The following is a 23,312-nucleotide window of genomic DNA, read 5'->3' on the forward strand; positions in this document are numbered from 1 at the left end:
ACACACTTCACGTCACTTATCTTAAGAACTCCTCTAGCTCTGCAGTTTGTGCCTTCTATTTTCTGCTGAATACAAATTTGGAAGTGGGTCGTTCCTCACTTGCTATCAGCTGACTGCCAGCTTTTGTCTTTTTTTAAAATGCTTCCAAAATTATACTTTGAGGTTGGGTCTTGGTCTGGTGTGCTAATACAGACTCTCTGAAATATGTTGAATGGTTGTTCCCAATATAGCAACAGCTGTCATCATTTACAGTTTTAGTGTTTAGGGAAAAATCAGCTGATGCTGGCATTAGATCACAAGCTTCTGTTCAGTAAAAAATAATGTTTATAAGTAAGATTGTCCTGTGTTTGAACTACATTTCCCTTTCCATCTCCATTTCTCACCTCCTACATCCATGCTCTCTCTTTTTCAACTTGCTCTTTCAGCTGCTGGGGATTCCTTTCCAGAGGCTGAGATAAAGTACATCTTTAACAGGTAAAACATTCAGTGAGAATGCAATGACCAAAAAGTATGGAGTTCTGGGAAGCATGTTCCAGTAATTATTTTGTTTGAAAAATCTTGGAAGTGACTAATGGAAAGCCTTTTAAGTAAATGGTTCTTCCTCACAGCTTCTGTGTCTGATAAGATGCTAAGATAATTTGAGCTTGACTTGTAAAATAGTATAAAAATTTGTGAAGTACTTAAATCTTTTTAGAGGTTTCATGAATATGATACTGGTTCTGTCAGCTTTTAGAAATACAAGCTCAGAAAAATATAACAGATGCTATTAAACTGGAAACCTACCCATAATTGCCTACCTAGTGCTATTAAATCCTGTAATTATATCTAGATAATTAAACTCAGGCAACTAACAACAATATTTCAGATTCTGAAGTGCTTTATTTCATGTTGAATACTCACTGGAGTGAAGTGCTGTTTTGTACTTGACTCTGGGTCTGGATGTGTGAGTTGGATTAGAGATCAGCCAGGCATTAGCATGTGATTTTCAGAACTGAACTGCCTAAATTTCTTCTGCATTTGAATAACTGAGCCAGGCACCTTCTGTCATAGCTCAGCTTAGAGCAGAACCAAAATCAAGCTGGTTAAGCTCTTTGACTGTAACATCAACTTCCAAGGCAATGTAATACCACTTTCTTCTTTGGTTTCTCTAGTTTTAGATGAAGTCTTTCATCCCATGTAAAATGGAGTGGGAAAGGTAATACAATGTAAGTAAACAAAGGTTTTGTATGTAGACTTCAAGATGCTAAGCCTTGCTTTAAGTGTTCACAGAACTGCCACAAGGTTTTCAAATTCCAGTATTAAAGACACCCAGACACATATGTTCCAAACCAAGAACCTCCAGCTTTAGATACCTGAGTTTGTCACTGTTGGCTTCCTATTAAAAAAAAAAACAATTTTTCTGGTACAGTTGGATAAAGCTCTCTTTGGAATAATTGTGCCCAGTGTTGAGGAAGGATTTTGCTGTGTATTCTGCTGGCCTGATGAGCCTGGCCCCTATAGTTTGTGTGCATCCTTAATTCTTTGCTGCTGAAACCAGCAAGTTTTTAAGTAGTTTTGCCAAAAAGGGCTATGTTTCTGTTAGTGGCATTGGAAACATCAATCCCATAATCAATCCAGTGGGATAATAGTTGTCTCCTGTTAAAAATTACATCAGTAGGATCAAAATTCTGTAATGGTATCAGTCTTAATTCCCACTTCAGTAGGGCTAGTAATTCTTACCTTTATCTTGTGATCTCTTTTTTTATAGCCTGCAGTCTGCTTTGTGTTTGGGGCAAAAAAAAAACATGCAAAAACTGGAAGACAGTATTTTAAGAGCTGTTAAACTTCCTTTTCCCATTTTTCCCAGTGTCTGCTTTTTCAATGTATGATGCTAAGCTACTAATAGAAGCCCTATCAGCACCTAAGTTTTAAAAGTACAAAAAAAATTCTTTCCCAATTGAGATATGTATTTATCAGAATTTCAAAATGTATTGCTGTAAGCAGCAGTCAAAGAGCAAAATAAAGCTGCTGAGGGAAAAGTTCTGAAAGAATAGAATATGGCTGAGGAAAATTTATAAGTCAGACAAAATTATTTTCTGCAAGATCCTGCTGGTTTGTTTTCTGGAAACAGCAGTGAGAGCTGTCAACATTCAGGAAATGCTCAAAACAGACAAAGTGTGACTTACTTCAATTTCTGTGTGAAGATAGACACATGAGTTATTTTTAAAAGCATGTGAATCTCCTCAGAGAGCCTTGTTAAAGAATGTATTCCACAAACTAGACACTTACTCCAGTGTGTTTTGAGAAAAAACAAATGTCTTTTCTTAGATGAATATTTCCTGAATGGAAGATCTCTATGGGTTAAGTTCTGACAGACAAATAAAACTGTTCTGGGATGAACTGAGTCAAGCTGCACTGGGGGACAGCATCAGAGGAAAGGGAAATATAATTGCTGAGTACTGAGGAAGAAAAGGCAGAGAAAACCAAAGTTGTATAACAAGAGAAGGAGGTAAAATGCCTGGAAAGAAAAACGCTGAAGAAGTTAGAGGGCATGGAGTGTAGAAGAAATTAAGCAGAAACAAAAATACTGCTAGGTTGAAGAACATAATGGATAACAGGGAGGAAGAAAACCAGATGAAAAGTGTCCTTACTTTGTAGGTAGAGGCTGAGGTAGGTTGTGTTCTACACTGTGCTTTGTGATAGTAAGGGTTTCACAAATGTCCAACTCAGATGGTGCCAGGCAGCAGCTTTGTAGTTGTGGTGCTGTTGTTCAGGCACGTGACGTTTGTTGTAGCATAAAACCATCTCACAGTATGGCAGAGGAACTTTCCCTGCTGTTCCACATTTCTTCTCTAGGTGATGTAGAAGACCAGAGAAGCTCGTGGGATGTCTGGGCAATCAGACCTCATACATGTCACATACATGCTGACAATTTAAATGCCATCTTGTGAGTAGTATCTAGGAACACACACCACCCAGACCCTCCTGCCAAGTGCAACCTCACTGCTGTGAGTTATGAAAAAATATATTTCAGCACCACCACCACTTACACAGTTCCTGTTGTTTGTGAGCTGTAAAATCTCTGGCATATTTCATGTTCTTTCAACTCAAACAGAAGTATGGTTTTTGCATCTTTACATGATATTTCTACCAATCCCTGAGTGATTCAAATTCATTGGAAGGAAGTCTATACAACTTGATTGCATTTTGTGTAAGTAATTATGAATTTTTTCCAGTAATTTTCAAACCCTTAGATGTTTATGAGCTTTTAAAAGCAATCTTGCATCTTTACATTGGTCTGTTTTGAATGTATTACTTGTTACCTTAAGGCTAAGTTCCACAAAATGCTGTAGCCTGGTTTTAATGCAGATTTATCAAAATATCTGAGTGAAATTATATAAGAAAGGGAAGTTCAAACTGGATTTTCTTTCATGCAGTCCTTTAGCATGGACCTTGTTTGTTTCTTCTGTTCTTTCCTTTAAAGGGCAGTGGCTTTTTCCTAGTCCTTGAAATAATGTACAATGTTTCTTACATCATAACCTATAGTTTGTTCTTACTTTGGGTCATGAGACAAAAGATGCATCTATATTCTAAGGGAGATTCTTGAACTGACTTGCTAGAACTGCTGTCTGACATTGTCTTTGGCAGCTCTCCTTTTTCTAGGTTACTATTCTTCTTTAAGAATATTAAAGAAAAAGGCACAAGGCTGCATTGATTCCCATGCTTTATGTGGTCATATGTGGATGCTGCTGTCTCCAACTTAAAATGATGGCATTTGATGGTGTAAAACTCTAGTGAAGAAAGACTTGCAGTATTGTGTATAGCTGGGACTCTCCCTTCAGACTGTGTGTGTGTTTGAATACCACGGGATTTTTTGGCAATTAGGATGCTTGCTTGTACTATCACAAAACAGTAATGCTGTGAAACTCAGACTGGTGGACCATAGAGCTTGAATCAAGTGTAAGTTAATAACTGGACATGAGCAGCCCAGAGAGCCAGTTGTGTCCTGGGCTGCATCCAGAGCAGCATGGGCAGCAGGGCAGGGAGGGGATTCTGCCCCTCTGCTCTGATGAGACCCCACCTGCAGGGCTGCATCCAGCCCTGGGGGCCCAGCACAGGAAGGACCTGTTGGACTGAGTCCAGAGAAGAGACACAGAAATGGTCAGAGCTGGAGCACCTCTCCTGTGGGGAAAGACAGAGAGAGCTTGGGGTTCTTCAGCCTGGAGAAGAGAAGGCTCCAGGGAAACTTTATTGCAGCCTTTTACAACTGAAAGGAGGCTTATAAGAAAGGTGGGGACAGACTTTTTAACAGGAGCTGTAGGGACAGGACAAGGGGCAGTGGTTCTAAACTAGAAGAGGATATATTTAGACTAGAGCTAAGGAAGAATTTCTTTACTGTGAGGGTAGTGAAACATTGGCACAGGTTGCCCTGAGAGATGGTAGATAGCCCATCCCTGGGAACATTCAGCATCAGGTTGGATGGGGCTCTGAGCAACCTGCTGCTAGTGGAACATGTCCCTGCAGAGTGTACAGGGATTGACCTAGATGACCTTTGAAGATCCCTTCCAACCCAAACTATTCTTTGATTTTAGAAAGAAAAATCGTTGTCAGTAATATCTTATAAATAAAGAAACTTGATAGCCTTTACATTTCTAGTCTGTTCTAATCAAACTACTTGATTGACAGTAAGCTATTTGAAAGCTCAGAATGAAGATATTTGCTTTCATGTAGCTCACTACAGTTGGGATCCAATTTCTCTGGAGAAGTAGCTAAGCAATACCATCTGCCCAAGTTACTCGAATCATTTTAAATGTGTCTACCTTTGTACTGTATTGCATTTTTCTTTTTTTAGTCCTTAACCTTGTTTGACAGTAATGCTGTCATTCTAATATAAGTTTAGTCTTTGAAGATTTTGTGCAAGCAGTTTCAAATCTTCATTAAATTTCTTTGTGTCTGTGGATGATGTTACCCAACATGTCTGAAAAGCACAGATTTGAAGACTTGCTTCTATAACACAAAGTGATATCTGGTTTAGTCCATGAAACATAATGAGCATCGAGTTAATGTGGTCAGAATGAAACTAAGCAGCAAAGAGAAATTTTAGAAGCTTTTCACTTCAGTTAAATATTAAACACTGAAGGAGTTCACCTAGTGAACATGAAAGTAAATTGGTGTATGTGTAGGGGCCTGAGAAGGCAGAATATATCCAATATGGACCCACATGACCAGGCCAATGGTTGTAATAAAAAGAGAAGAGCTGAAATAGTAGAAGTAAAAGAAGCTGATTTTTTAAGGTGCTTCATGAAGTATCCAATCACAGTAAAGGAGGTAGAAAGTTTTGTTCATTAAAATAGCGCACTGAGAAAGCATCTATTGAAAATTAATTTTGTCTTTGTCCCAGAAACTAATGAATCTTTTCTTCTGTGTTTTTCTGTTCTTTCATAGGGATTGGACAAAGGTTACTTTCATGTAGGAAGGGAAAAGCTTCCAGAAAGGAAAGATTCAGCAACATATTTTCCTGTACCTTATGACCTCCCACCAGAAAAGTATGGAAGCAAAGGTAAGGTGTGACTTCAGAGGAAAAGTAGGCTTGTATTCTACATGACTTCATTAATTTTTAGCAGATAACATTTGTTGTGTGCAACATGTACATTATTAACTTTTCACATTGCTGTTTTGAGCAATTGCAGTTGATCACCTTCAATAGTCAGCTGAACAGCAGAAGTCTATTTGTGGTCAGCACATGTGTCTTTAGGGCAAAACATTAAAAAAATTAAAAACTGGTAGCTGGCAGTACTACTCAATATTTAGATAAATCATAAAGATACATCAATGTCCTGAAGGTCTCTGTAGTTAACCAGCAGATTCAGGCTGTCATAACAAAAAGGACTATTGCAAAGCTTACTGTATCGATGATACTAAGATAAATGAAACCTATAGACCAGCAGTATGAGTTGAGAGTTCCTTGGAAGGGAAGCTGAAAATTATCCAGTCTGGTGTTTGGAAATCATGCACACAATAGCCTATAAATAAAACTTCTTTGTGTCATTAACAGTACTCAGATTTTTATTTTCTTGTAGAATCTTCTAAATGAGTACTGAGATTTTGTTGTATAACATTTTTGTTGTATAACATTTTCTCACCGAGCTCCCATCGTCACATCTCAGTTGCAGTATTGCTGTTATCTCTCTTGCCAATAGAAGTTGCTTACTGTAGTCAAGGAGTCTCACTTCATTTGTGATTTGATATTACACGGTTTACTGACTGAAGAAATCATCTGTTGTGTGGAGGGAACTCGAAGTATATCAAGGTTTTTTTAATAACAATTTGGGGAAAGTCTCAAAAAAGTGCAAAATCCTTTTTTTTTCCTCATCACATCAGCACTTTGTTGAGAAACAAAGCAAATCCTGTGTTTAAAGCTGCAGTAGTGGGTCGTGCTTTTTTATAATTTGTTTACTTCCCAAACAAGTGGTCATTGTCCTGGTATTCAGAAATCATCACTTTGTTTGTGAATATTCATATAGATCCCACATTTGTTCCCCATCTGCCTTTCCTCCTCCTTGAGATCTTGAAGTATGATTTTTGCATTGAGAGGAACAAGACTAGTTCGTTTTCAAATGCCGTGCTCATCCAGAGGGAGGGGACAAGAGAGACTGAAGTGCAGGGTGCACCTTTTGCAAATGCTTAAGGAAGAACTTTCCAGATTCATGCAGCAAGGAGTGAGTTTGCCATGTAGAATGACTTGAAGTCTGGTTATTTGCAACCTTTTTATATATATGAATACTTGTTGCTTTGAAGCTATCTTTTTAAATTAAGTAGAGGTAAGAATCCAGTCTCTGGGCTTAGAAATCAACCAGGAATTCTCTCATCCAGATCTCCACTCAGAGTGCAAAAGACACCCATAGGAAGAGGATCACAAAGGTGCTTTCTTTGTGTTTTATCCTTTGCTATTCAATTGTGTGTGCCTAGTTTTGAGTGTACTGCCATCTGTCATCTTTATGAGAACATGAAGGCTTGAGGTGGCCTGCCAGCATGGATTCTTTGAGTGATACTCAGGTGTTACTCAAAAAGAACTTGTCTAGTTCTCCAGAGCCTCTCTACCTTTATGTAAAATGTGGTGGTCTTTTAAGTTGTGAGAGGATGTTCAAAAATCTGAGTATAAATGAAACAGTGCTCCACCTGAGCTTTCAGACAATGTTTAAGTAGCAGTGGGAGAGGAATGGCTCCATTTATTTTACTGAGTGCTGACTCCACTGCTGGAGTTCTGCTGCTTGTAAATGAGGCAGGAGTGAAGCTGTGGTACCAGCCTAGTAGATAACACTGACTCCGGTGAGGTGCAGTTGGGGTATCAGAGATGAAGCACTGATCTTGAAATGTGTGAAAGGTAGGTATGTTCAGGACACTTGAAAAATTATTGGGGCTTTTGTTTCCACACACACACACCCCTCCAAGAAGGTCAAAGGAATTAACTTTGAGAAGTTTGGCAGTCATTTTCATGTGCAACAGTAAACAGCTGCCATCATACAGTATTTGTGCACAGTCATTGCCTTTCTCTTGCTGTTATAGGTCCTATTAAAAGTGATGAATAGTTTAAAATTGAACCTGCCATTTTATAAATAACTGAATTGTAATTTGTATCAGCAATAGTTCTACACATGACTTATTAAAATACTTTCAGCTGTTTTAGAAAATCAACAGCATCATATTAACAGAACAAAGTTCCAAGTACAATAATAGCTACCTTGAGCAAATTTTATTTAGATAGCTACAATTAGAAAGAGCTAAATTAGGGATTGAGACCTCTCAGCATGCTTTAAGGAGATGACTGGAGTTATTTCTGTACATCTGAAGTTTTTCTCTGCCTGCATGTTTTGCTGAATTAAGCAGAGTCACTGCCAGATGGTAGGAAAGTAGGGAAGATGGATAGGTCTAAGCTGCATAATGTACTCTTGAGTGACAGATTCCAGTGCTTGAGTGGGACTGGATTTATTCTGATGTCATAGATAGAGGTCAGTGCTTAAATCTGAATGTATGTTTGAAATCCTCAGTGCTTTTCCCAACATTTACTTTATTCTGTACCCATTTTTTTAACTGTTAATGTTTACTATCTGGTATTCACCTAAAATACAAAAGGTACACATGGCTCTCCAGCAGGAGACTGATAAAACAAGCATAGGGAAATAATGGTGCTACTTTTTTTTTTCTTTTTAAGAGATGACTCAAAGTCCAGATATCTTGTAGTTGGGCCAGAAACCTAGAGAGCTTTCTTGGCAGTGCAATGTGACTTAAGTGCTCTTTCTTCTGGTTTCTGGTGCCTTTTATTTTTTATATGCTTTGAAATCACCTGTCCACTGTAACAAAAAACCAACCACCTACCCTACTGCTCTCTTCCTGCTGTAAGTAGACATGTTTTAAAACATTTGCATAGCTGGGATGTGTTTTACTGCAACATATGGAACTACAGTATGAGAATGAAGAACACTCCTGTGGCAAGTAATGAGTACTTAGTAGCAGTGATCCCTCTGCCCATGTTTAATTCCCATGGTACTTGTCACAGTGTGCTGTTGTGTACTTTATATAACCCTTCATTACTGATTTTGTCACTTTCTTATTCTCCTTTCCTTGCTACAGTAATTCTCACTTCCTATATTGTCAAGCATTGTCATTGGATCCTGTAAATTTAATTGGATAAAAGTAATCTCAGTCAATAGCTATTCCTGTCATCCTTGGTACAATTCTGTTTAATCTATGCATATTACAGATTAATGTCACTGTATTCCTTCAGGGCTCATTTTGTACATGGAGAGAAGAAGCAGGCTAGATTAACATAAATTTCTTAAATGAGAAAAATCACTGAAAAAAGGGTTAAAGGATTTTTCTGTATTTCAGTAGGAGTAGCCTGCAAGGAGTAGAATAATACCTTGGATTCATAGAACAGCTGCATTTCTGCCACATGTATGGTAGGAGGAAGAGCACAGAGCAGGTTGCAGAGCTGGCAGTTAACTTCTGCTTTGTTGCCTTTTCTCTTTCCCAAGAATGGAAAGAGCTTCTGTATTCTGAGAAGTGGGAGGGAACTGTGTGGTGCAAACCAATAATAGCTACCTTGAGCAAATTTTATGTTGCCCATCTGAAAATGTAATGTTTGAAGAAGTGAGGGGTAAATGTGAACTTTTCAGAGGTCAGGCAGTGTCATTCTTAGGTACTGAATTCTTACTGTCCCTGTGAAAAATATTCATATGTTACAGTGCTTATTTATAATTACATTGGGTTAAGAGAGATGCAGCACAAAATTTGCTGGCACTAGGCCATACCAAATTTGGCTCCATTACTGTACTTGTATATTATCTGAAATACAGTTCTTATACAGCTGGTGAGCATGTTGGGTTATAACTATATTTAAAATAATATCTGGGGAGAAAGCAAAACCTTTTAATAATTCTCTATCTTACAGTTAAAAAAAAAAAAGAAAACAAAAATGTCCACTAAACTGAAATTGCACATGATGTTAATTGAAAATCAGTGAGAATTTGGACCTTCCTCTTCCCTCCAGAGGGAAAAGAGGAGGAGAATCAAATTTTGCATTTGATAAATCAATTTGTCGTGAGTATGTTTCTGTTTTGGTTTGCAGATCAACCGTGGATTTGGAATATTCCTTACACTGATGCCCCTGATACACATGGAAATATGTGGGTTCCATCATAAGTGTTTCCAGTACTCTGTGATGTTCCACTTGCTGACACTGAGCCTGACTTGCAAAAACTGCTTGTTTCTGTTCTGTAAGCTATAATGTCTGCTCTAATGGCTAATTTGTAGTTGAAACATTAAAATGTTAATAAGGGAGAGATTCTTGGAGAATCTGTAACCACATTATTACAAGTGAACCTGCTTTTTTCAATACCTTTTATATGCTTTTTCTTCACTGTGGTTCCTAATATGGTTTTCAAGACAAGAACTGTTCTCAGAGAGTCTCTCTGCATTTATAGCTGTAATTAATTTTAAAATTACTGCTCTGTGAGACTGTCAGTTGATCCCAGTAGCTGGAATAAAAATTATATGTAAAATTCAAATTAAAATAAAGGCAATCTTGTTAATATATCCTTTGTTCTGTCTTCTAAATGTGTACATTTCAGATTAGGTTGTAACTTGTATCTTGCAAGTGTACTCCCAGGTATTTGATAAAATTGACATATCCCATTAATAGAACACATTGCTTGTATCAAAATTAGTGTGGCCAGCAGGACCAGGGCAGTCATTGTCCCCCCATGCTCAGCACTTTTGAGGCCACACCTCGAGTGCTGTGTCCAGTTTTGGGCCCCTCATGACAAGAAATTGAGGGGCTGGAACATGTCCAGAGAAGGGCATTGGAGCTGGTTGGAAGGTCTGGAGCACAAGTCTTCCAAGGAATAACTGGAGCAGCTAGGAATGTTTAGCATGGAGAAATGGAGTCTCAGTAGAGATGTTACTGCTCTCTACAATTACCTGCAAGGAGGTGGTGGCCAGGTGGGAATCAGCCTCTTCTCCCAGGTAACAAGTGAGGGGACAAGAGGAGTCTGAAGTTTCACCAGGGAAAGTTTAAATTGGATATTAGAGGAAAATCCTTCACTGAGGGTTGTCAGGCATTGTTCAAATTAGTTTGTTAGTGTCAAGGTTATGATGTTCCTGAATTATGTTCCTGAAGAATTTTTGTTCAGTATCAAAAGTAATGGAGGGCTGGTTTATTTACTTCTCTGTCAGGATATTTCATTAGGCATGAAGTGGCTCAGGAGTACATTGCAGCCATTCCAGAGCTTCACCAAAGAAAATCAGTGAGTTTTGGTTAAGTGTACCAGCTAAGCATCTCTAAAGGAGACCTCTAATTAAAAAGTACTGACACTGTCAATGAGAGTAACTAAATGTCTGCATGAGTTTTCCAAGTAATTTGATGATGCATTAATAATAATTCTACTCTGACCAGACACTTACTAGTAATCATTATTGGGGTACTCAGTGACTGTTGGCTTTCTTAATTACAGGGCTGCCAGTCAATATTATCAACAGAATTGGTAAATATATTGATTTTTCCTTCCTATTATTTTACAATTGTGCTAAGCCTTACCACCACCAATCTGTTGTCCCCAAATGCCTGCACACAGACACGAGGGAGCTGTGTGCTCGTGCTGCTGAGGGGTAGGGAAAGCAGCATGTTTCCTGATAGTGGTGCCAAGTGACTGTACTGAGGGTAATGGCATTGCATTCAGGGCTCAGGCTTGCAGATATTCACTTTGATTTGGGGTTAATTAAATGTCAGCAACATGTTTAACTACTTACTTTTTTTTGTTTTTTACCTGAAACTAAAAGTTACTTTTTATTTTTTTTATGCCAGTGAACACACTGCATTTCTGTATTCTACCTTGCTTAAATGTTATGGATGGCTGGCTGATTACACTGTTCCTGCTTTCCACACACTCCAGTTTTTCCAGCTATTTACCCAAGAGCAGTGGGAATGGTGACCTGTTTGACAATAAAGTATTCTTTAGAATAAGCCATAGTTTCATTTTCTTTTTCAAGATTCTGGTCAATATCAACTTGCTCTTGTTCTATCCTTTAATAGGGAGCATATCCTTAAAAAGACACCTTCTCAAGAGATGATTAAATCACTGCCAAGATCAAAGTTGACAAATTAAGGGAATTTGCAATTTTTGATGATCAATGACAGTAGTACATGTGTCTTTCAAAACTGTGCCAGATGATCTTACCTGCTTTAATGCAGTAACTATTGCTGTGCCCAAGACAAACACAAAAATGACATTCCACACTAACAAAGTATGTAAATAAGGAGGAACTCAATAACCTTGAATAATTTACCTTGGATATTCCTTTGAATAGTGTTACTGTTGTTCATATTCCTTTGGGCAAAAAAATCACATTGATGGTTGCAATCAGCTAAAGGCTCTTTTTCCCACTGTGCTAATCCAAGGCACCCTTGAGCAGGTTTGATGGATGGAGCCATAGGTATGGATAGAGGGTGCTCACTCAGTTTTGCTGCCTTTGCTGGTTGAGCATGTAATGGCTGAGTTCTGTCTTCCTTCTGACTGGCAAAGCGGGAAGTATAGGTGGGTTTTGGTTTTTTCTTCTAATAGGAACTGCCAATAATTTTAAAGATACAGCAGCATTTTTTAATGGAAGTGTTGTTACCGTTAGCACAGTCTGGTTTGGCTGGCATCTCATCTTCCTATTTTTGGCTATTTAATGTCTTCTAGTATTGCTGCTAATTTTAATTTCCACGCTAAAGTCTATGCTAAAGACTAATTAAGAGGGAATAAAAACCTGCCACGTGATGTATCACCTAAGAATAACAAGAAATAGGAAAAAATTAAACACAACTTGCATTTATCCCTGGCTGCTGGCTTACTGTGCAACATAAGGACTCATTTTCCTTGTGCCTGCTGCTCTAGCAGTTGTCACACAGGTGGTGATCCTCTCAAACGCTGGCATTGGAACTGCCACAGTGCACCCTTAGGGCTCAGACCAATACTCAAATACCTCAGGCTGTGAGACAATCAATGGCTCTTATATGGAGTGTATAATTATCTGCCATTAAGGGAGTTTTCTAAGATCATAGCGTTCACTCCCATTGCATTTTGACTGCAACACAAGTATTAGAAAATGGTGGGGGGGGGGGACGGGAAGGGAAGTGGATGTTATAGTTCATTAACCTGCTTTCTGAAAAAATATATGTAGGTTGTCCTTCCCTGGAAAGAATGTGCTTGTATACCATTACGTTTAGCACAGCTGAATTCCAGCCCTGATTATTTAAAAGTAGAATTCAGCTCTGTAGCAACTACCAGGTAGTAGAGTTTAGTTTTTTCTTCTTATAGTGAGAATGATATTTCCAGCAGATTTGGATCGACAGCTCTGCTCTTTGAACCTGCAAATAACTAATTTTAAAACCACATAGCAGCTGGAAAGGCTGCTTCTGCCTTCCCTAAACAATTTCCCTTCGACTACCATGCGCTGGAGGACAGAGATGTAGCACTTTGTCGGGAAGGCAGTGGGTAACCAGACCTGGGGAGAAGGAGGTATCCTCTTTCGGCAAAGGGCGCTAATTTTTATGGCTTTGATGGGAGGGGATATCACCGACTGACGGGTTTCGTGCCCGGTTGCCTCGGGCGCTCCTCGGCCCCACAGCCCGGGCCGGGTACCTGAGGGCGGGAAGGGGGGCGGCCCCCGCCCCTCTGAGGGCTGGAGGCCGCGGGGCAGCCGCGCTCTGCCAGCCCGCCCTGCCCGCTGCCGGCGCTGGGCTCCGGGGGCGGCGGCCGCGCTCTGCTGTGGGAGCTGCTCCTGAGGGCGCGGCTCGGCTCGGCCCGGCCCGCGGCTCCCCCGAGGCCATGGTGCGGGGGACCGGGTGGCCGAGCCCCGCGGCGAAGCGGAGGGCGGGGGGCGAGCTGCCGCCGGTCCCGCCTCGTCCCCCCGGCAGGCAGGAGGCGCCTGGCGGTGCCTGTCCCTGCGCCCCGCTCCGACGTGCTCGGGGCGGGGGCAGGAAGGGGATATGAAAGTGGCGGGGACGGGAGCCCCGCGCGGTGGGCGCCGGGGCTGAGGGGCTCTGAGACGGGACGGGACGAGCGGCTCCCTGGCCCTCAGGATGCTCGGCAGCCCGAAGCGCGCCCGCCGCGGGGCCGTGCCGGGGCCGCGCCCTGCCCCCGGGGCGAAGGTGCCGGCCGGCTCCCGGGAGCGCCGCTCGCCGCCGCCGGGCTCCGCGGCGCCCTGAGCCCCGCGTACGGCTGGCGGGCGGCGCCGTGATGCCCGGCGGCGGCAGCAGGGCTCCGACGTAGCGTGGCGGCGCGGCAGCCCGGTCCCGCCGGCGGAGGATGGCGTGTCGCGGCGCCTGCTGCTGCTCCAGCGCGGGTCGCCTCAACGCGGACAACGCGCGGTTCCTCCTGCTGGCGGTGCTGATCGTGCTGTACATGCTGTGCGGCGCCGCCGTCTTCTCGGCCATCGAGCTGCCCACGGAGCGGGAGGCTAAGGAGCGCTGGGAGGAACGCCTGGAGAACTTCACCCGGCGCCACAACCTCACCCGTGCCGAGCTCCAGCACTTCCTCCGGGAATACGAGGAGGCGAACGTGGCCGGCATCCGCGTCGATGACATCCGGCCCCGATGGGATTTCACCGGCGCTTTCTACTTCGTGGGCACCGTCGTTTCTACTATCGGTGAGCGGCGGGACGGGCGGGCACCGGGGCGGCGGCGGGGATGCCGGGGATGCGCTGTTCCTCTCCTAGCCGGCTCACAGCGGGCTCACAGCGGGTTCGTGTCGGTGCCCGGGCACGGTCCTGTCTCTTCGCTGCTCCTTTTTTCGCCTTCTTCCTTCAGAGAGCCGCTGCCGCGGGCGCGCCTCTCGCGGGAAGCGCTCGGCTCAGGGAGCGCCGCGGGAGCTCCGGGCAGGCGCTGGGGGCCGAGCTCGGGCAGGCAGGGCAGCGGACACAAGGATGCTCCGCGCGGGTGTCACTTGCCTGCGCGGATCAACTTGTCCTCGGGATACGGTGGTAGACTTTGTGAGAGACCAGTCGCATCTAAAGCCGAAAGCTTTAAAAAGTCCTGTATTTCTTTAAATTCTGGGAAACGTTACAGAAAATCTTAGATCTGGTGGTTTCATAGGCTGTACGCTCAGGGCCCTTTCTGAGGATCGTCTGGTCTTAACAAGAACCCTTAAACAGATTTTGTGGTGTCCAGCTGCAAAGTGTACAATTTGGAAAGACTGAGTTTCAAACCACTCGGCTTTTTGCTCCTTCAGGCTTTTCAAGGCAGAACCGTCAAGTCGGAGGGCAAATTTATTTCACTTGTGAATAAACCCAAGTTTATTCAGGCTGAAGGAGCCTTCAGGGGAAGGTGATACTGAAGAGAAATTCCGAGCAGTCTGACAGGTGTGCATTAAGATGAAAAGGGATAGCACTAGGAACTGACATAAGCACCCCAGGGAGCCCATGGGTGTCAAAAGAAAGGCTTCATTTAGGCATTTGCAGACAGCTAAAAGCCTCGGAGGAAGTGAGCTTTCTTTAGTTAAAGACAGGCAATCTGTATGCAGTTATCACTGTGACAAATGGGATCATTAAATCTTAGTAATGGTATAGCCAATTCACATCAGTCCCTCTCCATGAATGAAATATACATTGTGGTATGGTTATTTAGTTCTTCAGGAAATCTCCACTAACAGTTGGTTGGTTTTCTGTTTGTTTGTTGTTTTTTTTTCGTGAAGAGGAGATTAGAGATGCCTTGCTTTGTGTGGGATATGTAAGAGTTTGCCCTGTCCTGCAGCATACTCCCCTCTAATACTGAGTTTTTTTAAGTCTGGGGTTATTCTATTGTTAAAGATGTCATTGGGCTTGTTTTGTATTTCATCACTGCTTCAAGATTTGAGTGGTTTATGTACTAAGACCTAAAGTCTTTAAGATCCAAGAACAGTGCTTCAATATTCTGCTGAACTGGCAATTGAAAATAATTTATATTTGTTAAGCCCATTTTTGTGGATTGCTGTAGTTTGTTTGCCATTATAACATGTCCCTTGAAGTGTGCTTCTTGTATGATCAAAATAAATAAGCAGAGTTTATGCAAACATTTGCTACAGCCATAAAATCATAGTAAAAAGATCAGATCAGATTGGACCAGATCTCAAAAGTTCCACCTGCCTTGCCTCTATTCCTAGAGGAAGTCAGTTATATGGGACTTTTTTTTATGATGTTTGTCCAAGGTGCCACTTCAGACCTGCACTGTTGGAGATTCCACAGCTTCAGCAAGGAATCCAGCCTTGTGCATTATTACCCTGAGGTTTTTCTGATGTCTGCCTTACTGCAGTTCAGTGACTTGTGTTATTTTTCTCTTGCCATCCTTTGTACTCAGAGAATGGTCTCTTAGGTACTCAAAGACCATTGTCAGCGTGTCCCTTCCCTCAGTTCAGAAAACCAGTGTTGTAACTCCTTTTGCAGTGATACGGGTACTTTTCACAGGTGTTAAGTGGTGCCAGTATTTCTACATTAATGTATGTCTTATATAAATAAGATTGTTAAGGAGAGAAGCATATCTGTGATCAAATATCCAAACTTGTACACAAACACAAGTATCCACTTACCCACTCACACTTTTTGGTAGTTTCCATGACTTGCTGATTTCCGTTGCTCACATGTTACAGCTCCCTTAATGTTTCTGCAGAAATGTCCTCAAGACTCCGTTTTCCTTCAGACTCTGTATGGTCTGGAGACTTTGGCAGTTTGCATCCTGTCCTTTCTTTTGACCTGACATTGCTTTTCTCAGTCTTATCAACGATGACACTTTCTCAGTGGGTTTTATGAATTGTATCATTCTTTCTTAATCTTGTCAGTAGCATTGCACTTCTTCATCATATTGATAGCATGTCTCTTTTTTAATCTTATCAGTAGAACTTCTGCTCTGTGGGACTGACTGTGCATTTCAATGCTTTAGCAGAGCTTGTGCTGCAGGCTGGGATCTCCAGGCATTCTCAGGATTGTGCTTCAACCAGGTCTCCTCAGATGTGCCGCTCAGCAGTGTTCTCCTGCAGGCAACCACACGCTCATTTGTATCAACCATACTGGCATCCTAACAATAGATTTTGTTTTACACCTCTAAAATCAATATTTTGTCTCTCTTCTCAGCTCTGTCCAAATGGCCCAATCTTCTTTCATGCCCTAGTACAGTGCTCCAATATTACTGTATTATTCTAGCAGCAGCCTTGCTAGTTCTGAGGAAACTATGAAGGCTTATTTCATGTGTTTTTCAGTCTATACTCCTGGTGGCTCTATACATTCCTACAACTAAATAAAATTTGATGTCTTCAGTTAAAAACCGTTTTTTAGGAATAGGTGCTTATGACATATTCTTAATATCAGCTCACCTTCTACACTCAGTACTATGTGCTGGTATAGAAGCTTTATATTTAGCAGATAAGTTGCTGTAAAAACAAATTTTTAAAAAATAAACTTTATGGGGTTTTTTTTTCTCTTTTGCATAATGGGAATTATTTTGCTACTCCATCAGAATAAATTTATTTCTTTCACAGTCAATAAGGTGAACCTAGCCATTTTGATTTACTGCTAAAGCATCAGTCAATCCTTATTTGTCACATCAACTGCTCCCTGGACTTTAGCTAGAAAGAAATACTATCAGGTATTTCAGAGGAAAGTAGAGTTTTGCAGTAACTAAGGGAAAAATCCTGTCTTTTTAATTAGGATTTGCATAAAATGTTAGACACATAGATTTTGGAACATAGTATCAGTGCATCAAGTCAAGAGGTCAAAATTAAATATAAACAGCCTATTTTCCTTTGTCAAGAAAATACAAAGCTAAACCGAGACGAACTAGTAAAATTAATTAATTTCTCAGGTTAGTAATTAAAGGGTTTGTTCCATAAAACTGTTTATTCCTATCAGTGCTCAGCCTGTAACCTCTAATCTAGATGGGTTTTTTGAGCAGCGGTGGCCAGTGTGACCCAGTAGTAAGGTTTCCTTTTCAGTAAGGGAAACGTCAGGAGCATAACCACAAACACCTGCCCAGCTAGGAGACTGCCTAGACTGTCCAGGGAGCAATCCCAAGGAATTAGATGGTGTCAAAGCCTCTCAATCCCATTAAGGCAGGTGCCTAACTTATCCACACATGTCCAGTGAGCTCCTCCAAAAGCTCCCTTTGCTTTCAATCTACCCTTTGTCACATAATGTAGTGTCCCTTTTGCCTAGAAATCAAGTGGTAGTAGTAATATCTCAGGATGGAAGAGTTCAAAGCCATTTCTTTCTCAGTCAGGACTTGAAGCAATTCCTGTGTCTCATCCAAGTGCCCTGCCCACCAGTCTGGGGAATAATTTCAAGGTGGGACTCTCAGTGTTTTCTGTTGAAACTATTCCACTGTGCATAGCCTAATAAAACATCTGCAGACCAGAAAATAGACAAGATCTAAGTCTCAATTTTCAATTCAGTGAATGTTTATGTGCTTCATACAGAGACATATTAGGTAGGCTCTGGGTATTCAGCAGCCTTAGACTGTAGGGTCACAGTCATCATGAGGTGCTCTGATATCCAAGGACTTCTGTGCTACCTTGGCACAGTAGTGCCTCCAAGATGTGGGGAGCTGGAATAAAATGTATCCTGTTAAAAACACATAGCATGAAGCAACTTCTCAAAGTGACTTATGATATTCCCGCCCTTTTCACAGGCTGCTGGAAGTTGGAGGGGGTCTCTGGAGGTTGTCTGGCCCAACCCCCATACTCCAAGCAGGGCCAGTGACAGTCAGCTGCTCAGGGCTGCATCCTGTGGCAGCTTGGGTATCTCTCTTGGTGGAGACTCCACATTCTTTCAGGACACCTTGTGCCAGTGTTTGACCAACCTCACATTATAAGAGGGTCTTTTTCTCCTATTAAAGTGGAATTTCCTGTATTTCAATTTGAACCTGTTGCTTCTTGTCTTCTCTGTGTGAACTGTGTGAGTAGTGAGACAAAGGAGGAAATTATATCATCTTCACAAAATGAGTTACATTTTCTGGAGAAATTGTTAAAATTTGCATCCTTTCTTTCTGCAAAAAGTTGCAGCAAATTGGGCTGGAAGTGTAAAGTCTGGATACAAGGTGAGAAAAGAAATTTGTCAACTGATACATTACCTGAGGCCCAAAAGATAAAATTGCTTGGAGTGATGGCTGGGATTTTTATAATAGGCAGCAATGAGCAACCACATGGTGTACTGTACAGAAGGGATAGAAGGAGTCATAGCATCTTCTTTAAGCAGCCTCATAGAAGGGGTTGCTCATGGAAGTGTTGTTTGCTAATGGGAAAGTCTGTATGGGGTGAAATAACTGCAGTGTCCGTGTTACAGCTGTGTCATGCAGTGAAGGAAGGAGCTCTGAAAAGTGTCACAAAGTGCCTGTTTCCTCATTTTCACCTGTCACTGCAGTTCCTGCTAAGTGGAGTTACAGCTGTGCAGAGGAAAAGTGTGTGCGATAATGCCCAGCAAACCACCAAGGTCATTAAACCCAGAGAGCTGGACTAGTGCTTGTGGCCTTGAGGTCACCCTGTCTTCCTGTGTGTTGTCATCTTATTGCAAAAGCTCCATACTTCTCAGTGATTTCTCATGGGCAGTTCCTCACAGCAGTGATTCCTTCACAGCACAGCTAACAACCTCCATCTCTCTTCACAGTACAGACAACAAACTCCAGCTCTCTCCTCACCCAGCTAACCCACTTTTTTACAGCACTCATCCTCAGTGGACACAGCTGTGGCCTATTAAGGGCAGGCCTGTTCCTAATCTTTGGTGATTAGTACAGATGCATCTCCTCAGGTGTGAGATTACCTTCTTTATTTTCTTACGTTCTGTCCCTCCACACCTGTGTACAGATTGAGCAGAGAGTGGCAGCTGCAGTAAATGCTCCACCTGGGGCCATGGCCAAGCTTACTCCTGGTGCCACAGAGACCACTTGTCTGCCCTTACTGAACAGTACCATGCCTGAAGTATTTAGAATCATAGAATTGTAGAACATCCTGTGTTGAAAGGGATCCACAAGGATGATCAAGTCCAGCTCCTGCACAGGACAGGCCCAAGAGTCACACCATGTGCCTGAGAGCAGTGTCCACACACTTACTGAACTCTGTCAGGCTTGGGGCTGTGACCACTGCCCTGGGGAGTCTGCTGCAATGCCCAGCAACTCTCTGGGTGAAGAACCTTTTTCTAATATCCATCCTAAATCTCTCTGGGTGAAGAACCTTTCTCTAATATCCATCCTAAATCTTCCCTGACACAACTTCAGGCCAATCTCTCAGTCCACTCACTGGTCATGGGAGTGAAGAGATCAGTGCCTGACCCTCCCCTTCCCTTCACCAGGCAGTTGTAGGCTGCAGTGGGGTCTCCCCTCAGTCTCCTTCAGGCTGAACAGACCAAGTGACCTCAGTTGCTCCTCACAGAGTTCCCCTCGAGGCCCTTCATGGTATTCATGGTTCTCCTTTAGATGCTCTCTAATAACTTAATGTCTTTTTAATATTGTGGTGCCCAAAACGGCACACAAGCTGCTAACAGCTCTAGTAATTCAAATGGCCTGCCTGCTTTAGCCATTGAGCCATAACTAGAGCAAGGAAGGCATTTCTAGAGCAAGTGGCTTTTTAGGGAAGCTGCAGGTAAACTGAGGCCATTTACAGAGACTACTGTAGTTGTCAACTCATTGAAGTTGTAATTGCCATCAGCCTTGGATTGCATCTGTTAATAAACTAGAACATTGCCCACCTTGGAAAGAAAAGTTAGGTGGTTTACTGTAACTTTACCAAAAGCTTTCTATAATATATGACAGATCTGAATAAAGCAAAGATGTAGAGAAAATGTGAGAAGGAGAACTTTGGTTATAATGATAGGATTGTCACCAGTCTCTGCTATATGCAGAACAATGTAGAAAACTTAAATCATGTTGTAGAAAGGAAGTATAAAATTAAAGCAACCTGGAAATCTTGCTTTTATAAGCAATATCTAAAAAAGGTACATGTGTGATAGCCTAGCATGTTCTCTCTTGGACACTGGTTAAAATAAAAGTTAAGCCACATGTTTGTAATCCACAAGGTTAGGGGAAAGGCCAGGTCTGGTCTCACATGTAAATTTTCTTACTTCTCTTACTGCCAGTCATCCAGTTTTGCAGAAGATATGTAAAATAAATCACATGAATTTATATGTCCTAAGGTGCCTGTTCCCTCATTAGAATAAAATAACTGATCTGTCAAGTGCAAAAGTTCATACTTCTATATTAATGTTGAAATTTTTGTGAAATAAATCCCACCCTGTCAATCTACAGGTGGACACCCAGGCAGCACCAGAAGCAGATCAGCACTGCTGGCAGTACTGACTGTAACTTCTCTGCCTCAGGTTCTGTCCCTCTCTCATTGAAATGAGATCAGTAAGTGGTTAAAAACACTTGAATTCTGTAAAGGAAATCGTGTTATCAGTTACACTCTCTTAAGAAGACCAGGATTAGGATTTTTGTGAGGAGTTGGCATTTTCCAGGGCATGACTTTATAGTAATATGGGGATTTCTCTGTTTCCAGGTGAATATGCTGGGACCTGAGCACAAATTCCCTAGTAAGTTTTTGAAATATATAAGCAGTTTAAGAAAAAACCTTTCTGGATTTTGACTTAACCTAGTAAGTGTAGAAGGCAAATTCTATGACCATGCAGTGGCAGAGTTCATAATTCTTCAGAGGGAAAGGAAGAAGTACAGAAAATCAGAGGATTTTGAGAGTAAAGCTTTAAGATCTGCAGTTTAGAATCTCAGAGGAACCAAAACTAAAGAAAAATTATTTAAGGGGGACTTTCAGTTTCCTGGACAAAAGATATGAATGATGCTGGATCAAGGGATCCAAATGTGAAATATAGAAGGAGGACGGGAACTACAGTAAAAGACAAAGGTAGAGATTTTAAGTTAATTTCTGTCACAAGAAGAAAGCATACAGAAAATTGATAGAAAATTAGATCAGTGAAGACAAATAAAAGGAATAAAATGGAAATACATGAACAGATACAAAATTATGCTATTAGCAAAGGGTATCATGGGTGATGTGAATTGATTCATCAGCACAATAGTGATGAGAAAGACTAAGAAAAACATTGGCCTGCTGTACAGAAAAGAGGAAGAGCTCTCAACAAATGATTTCAAGAAGGCTGAAATGTGTAATGGCTTTTTCTGTGTCAGTCTTCTGAAAAGGTCAGCTCTGAACTGTTGTGTGGTACAATTAACACTTGTAAGAAAGGGGAAAGTGAAAGAATAGGTTAGAATCCCTAAATCTGTCAGATCTTTTAAAATCATTTAAGCTAACTCAACTGCATTCTAGAATATTCAAAGAAATTACTAAAGCAATAATGGGCACTTTGGCAACTCATAGAAGGGGTTGAAATTCCAGGCAATTTAAAATGACAAACATTTGGCCAGTCTTTAAAAAAGCAATGATGACAGGAAGAAATAAAAGACAATGGGCTTAAATTGCAACACAGAAGACTCAGATTGTATATGAGAAAAAATTTTCTGAATGAAATGAAGCAAGTGTGCAGTCTGACTAGGAGTGACATAGACATGTCCCTTACACTCAGGTTAACCAGACACTTCACAAGAATTATGCAGAATCCTTAATTCCCTCATTGTGCAGTGAATGGATTAGATTACATTTTTCTGCCTCTGCCAGGGCTTTTTTCCCAGGTTCAGTGATAGTATGTGCTCATTATTCCTATTATCCTTAAAAAAAAAAAAAAAGCAGGGTGTTAATCACACTGCATATAGTCTTGTTCTTTTGCTGTTTTTTACTTCTATTTTTAGAGTGCAGATAAAAAGAATTTTTTGACAAATTTACACTAAACTTTTTAGATTTTTTTTTTTATTTCCTTCAAGAAATAAACTAACATTTTAATATTAGGATCAATTAGGCCTTGAGATGTGCCATTATGCTACCCTGGTTGAAATATGTCTCAAATTAAATAAACTTTAAACCAGACCAAAATAGAGCTGATCATGGACTGAGAAGTACTTACTTAATTAAAGCAGTGAAATCAGATATAACAATATCTTTGCTGCTGCTGGAATGAAAAAAAAAAAAACCTGGATGGTAAAATAGTCATCAAGAAAACCAGCTAAAAATAAACAGGAGGTTACTTTGAAGAACTTGGTCCTGCAAGGAATTAAGTACTTTCCTGGAAGTCTCTGTTCTGGCAGCTGTACCTCCTTCTGCTTGTGTCTGATATGCTGGTATGACTTGGGGACAAAGGGCCTGAGGAAAGTACTGTTATTGTCCATTTTTTGCACAAAACACTGCTGAAAATTGGATGTAGTCCTTCAGGTGACATACAGCAGGGACCATGTAGGAGCCCTGTGTGTCTGAGTGAAATGTTGGTCTCCATGGCCAGGCTGCTGCACTGCAGCCCTTGCCCAGAGGGGAGGAGATCAGGGCCTTTGCAGCTCCCTGGCAGACTGGGAGTGCAAACTCCAGGCCAAGGAAAGCTCCAGGAGAATGCACCCATTCCCCAGCCAGGCCACTCTCCATCCAGCCTGCTCACCTCATGACCTGATAGCCTGCTCTTATCCTACTGCTTCTGCCTAATACTCACTTCCAAGGCATCTCTCATTTTCCAAACCAAAAGTTCCCTCAGGAGCCTGAGCTGGAGATCAGTGCTTCAGCCTGTGGCACTCAGCACGTGAGGGTTTTCTGACTAGAGTGGTGACACAATTCTCCTATTTCCTGGAGGAAAACTTGCTTTTTTAATTGAAAGCAGAAGCCTAATCAGGGCTGAAAAGATTAGACATGCCATGAGGTGGGATAAGTTGGATGGAGAAAAGAAAAACACTT

The 23,312-nt window shown here is 41.6% G+C and overlaps 2 protein-coding genes across 2 annotated transcripts in view; both read left to right on the plus strand.

Annotated features, from left to right (window-relative positions):
* The window catches only part of TDP1 (tyrosyl-DNA phosphodiesterase 1), a 35,197-nt gene extending 25,141 nt beyond the window's left edge, over positions 1 to 10,056 (plus strand). The window contains exons 14-15 of the mRNA XM_054275744.1: positions 5,425 to 5,539; positions 9,608 to 10,056. Of these exons, the coding sequence (XP_054131719.1) occupies positions 5,425 to 5,539; positions 9,608 to 9,681 (189 nt within the window). The 3' untranslated portion in view covers positions 9,682 to 10,056. The remainder of the gene's footprint in view (positions 1 to 5,424; positions 5,540 to 9,607) is intronic.
* Positions 10,057 to 13,826: 3,770 nt separating this feature from the next.
* Positions 13,827 to 23,312, plus strand: part of KCNK13 (potassium two pore domain channel subfamily K member 13) — a 48,889-nt gene continuing 39,403 nt past the window's right edge. The window contains exon 1 of the mRNA XM_054275832.1: positions 13,827 to 14,166. Coding sequence (XP_054131807.1) covers positions 13,827 to 14,166 — 340 coding nt within the window. The remainder of the gene's footprint in view (positions 14,167 to 23,312) is intronic.

This window comes from Melozone crissalis, unplaced genomic scaffold (genome assembly GCF_028551555.1).
Source record: "Melozone crissalis strain CALT ecotype California unplaced genomic scaffold, PUWL_Pcris_2 ptg000018l_1, whole genome shotgun sequence".
Taxonomy (NCBI): Eukaryota; Metazoa; Chordata; class Aves; order Passeriformes; family Passerellidae; genus Melozone; species Melozone crissalis.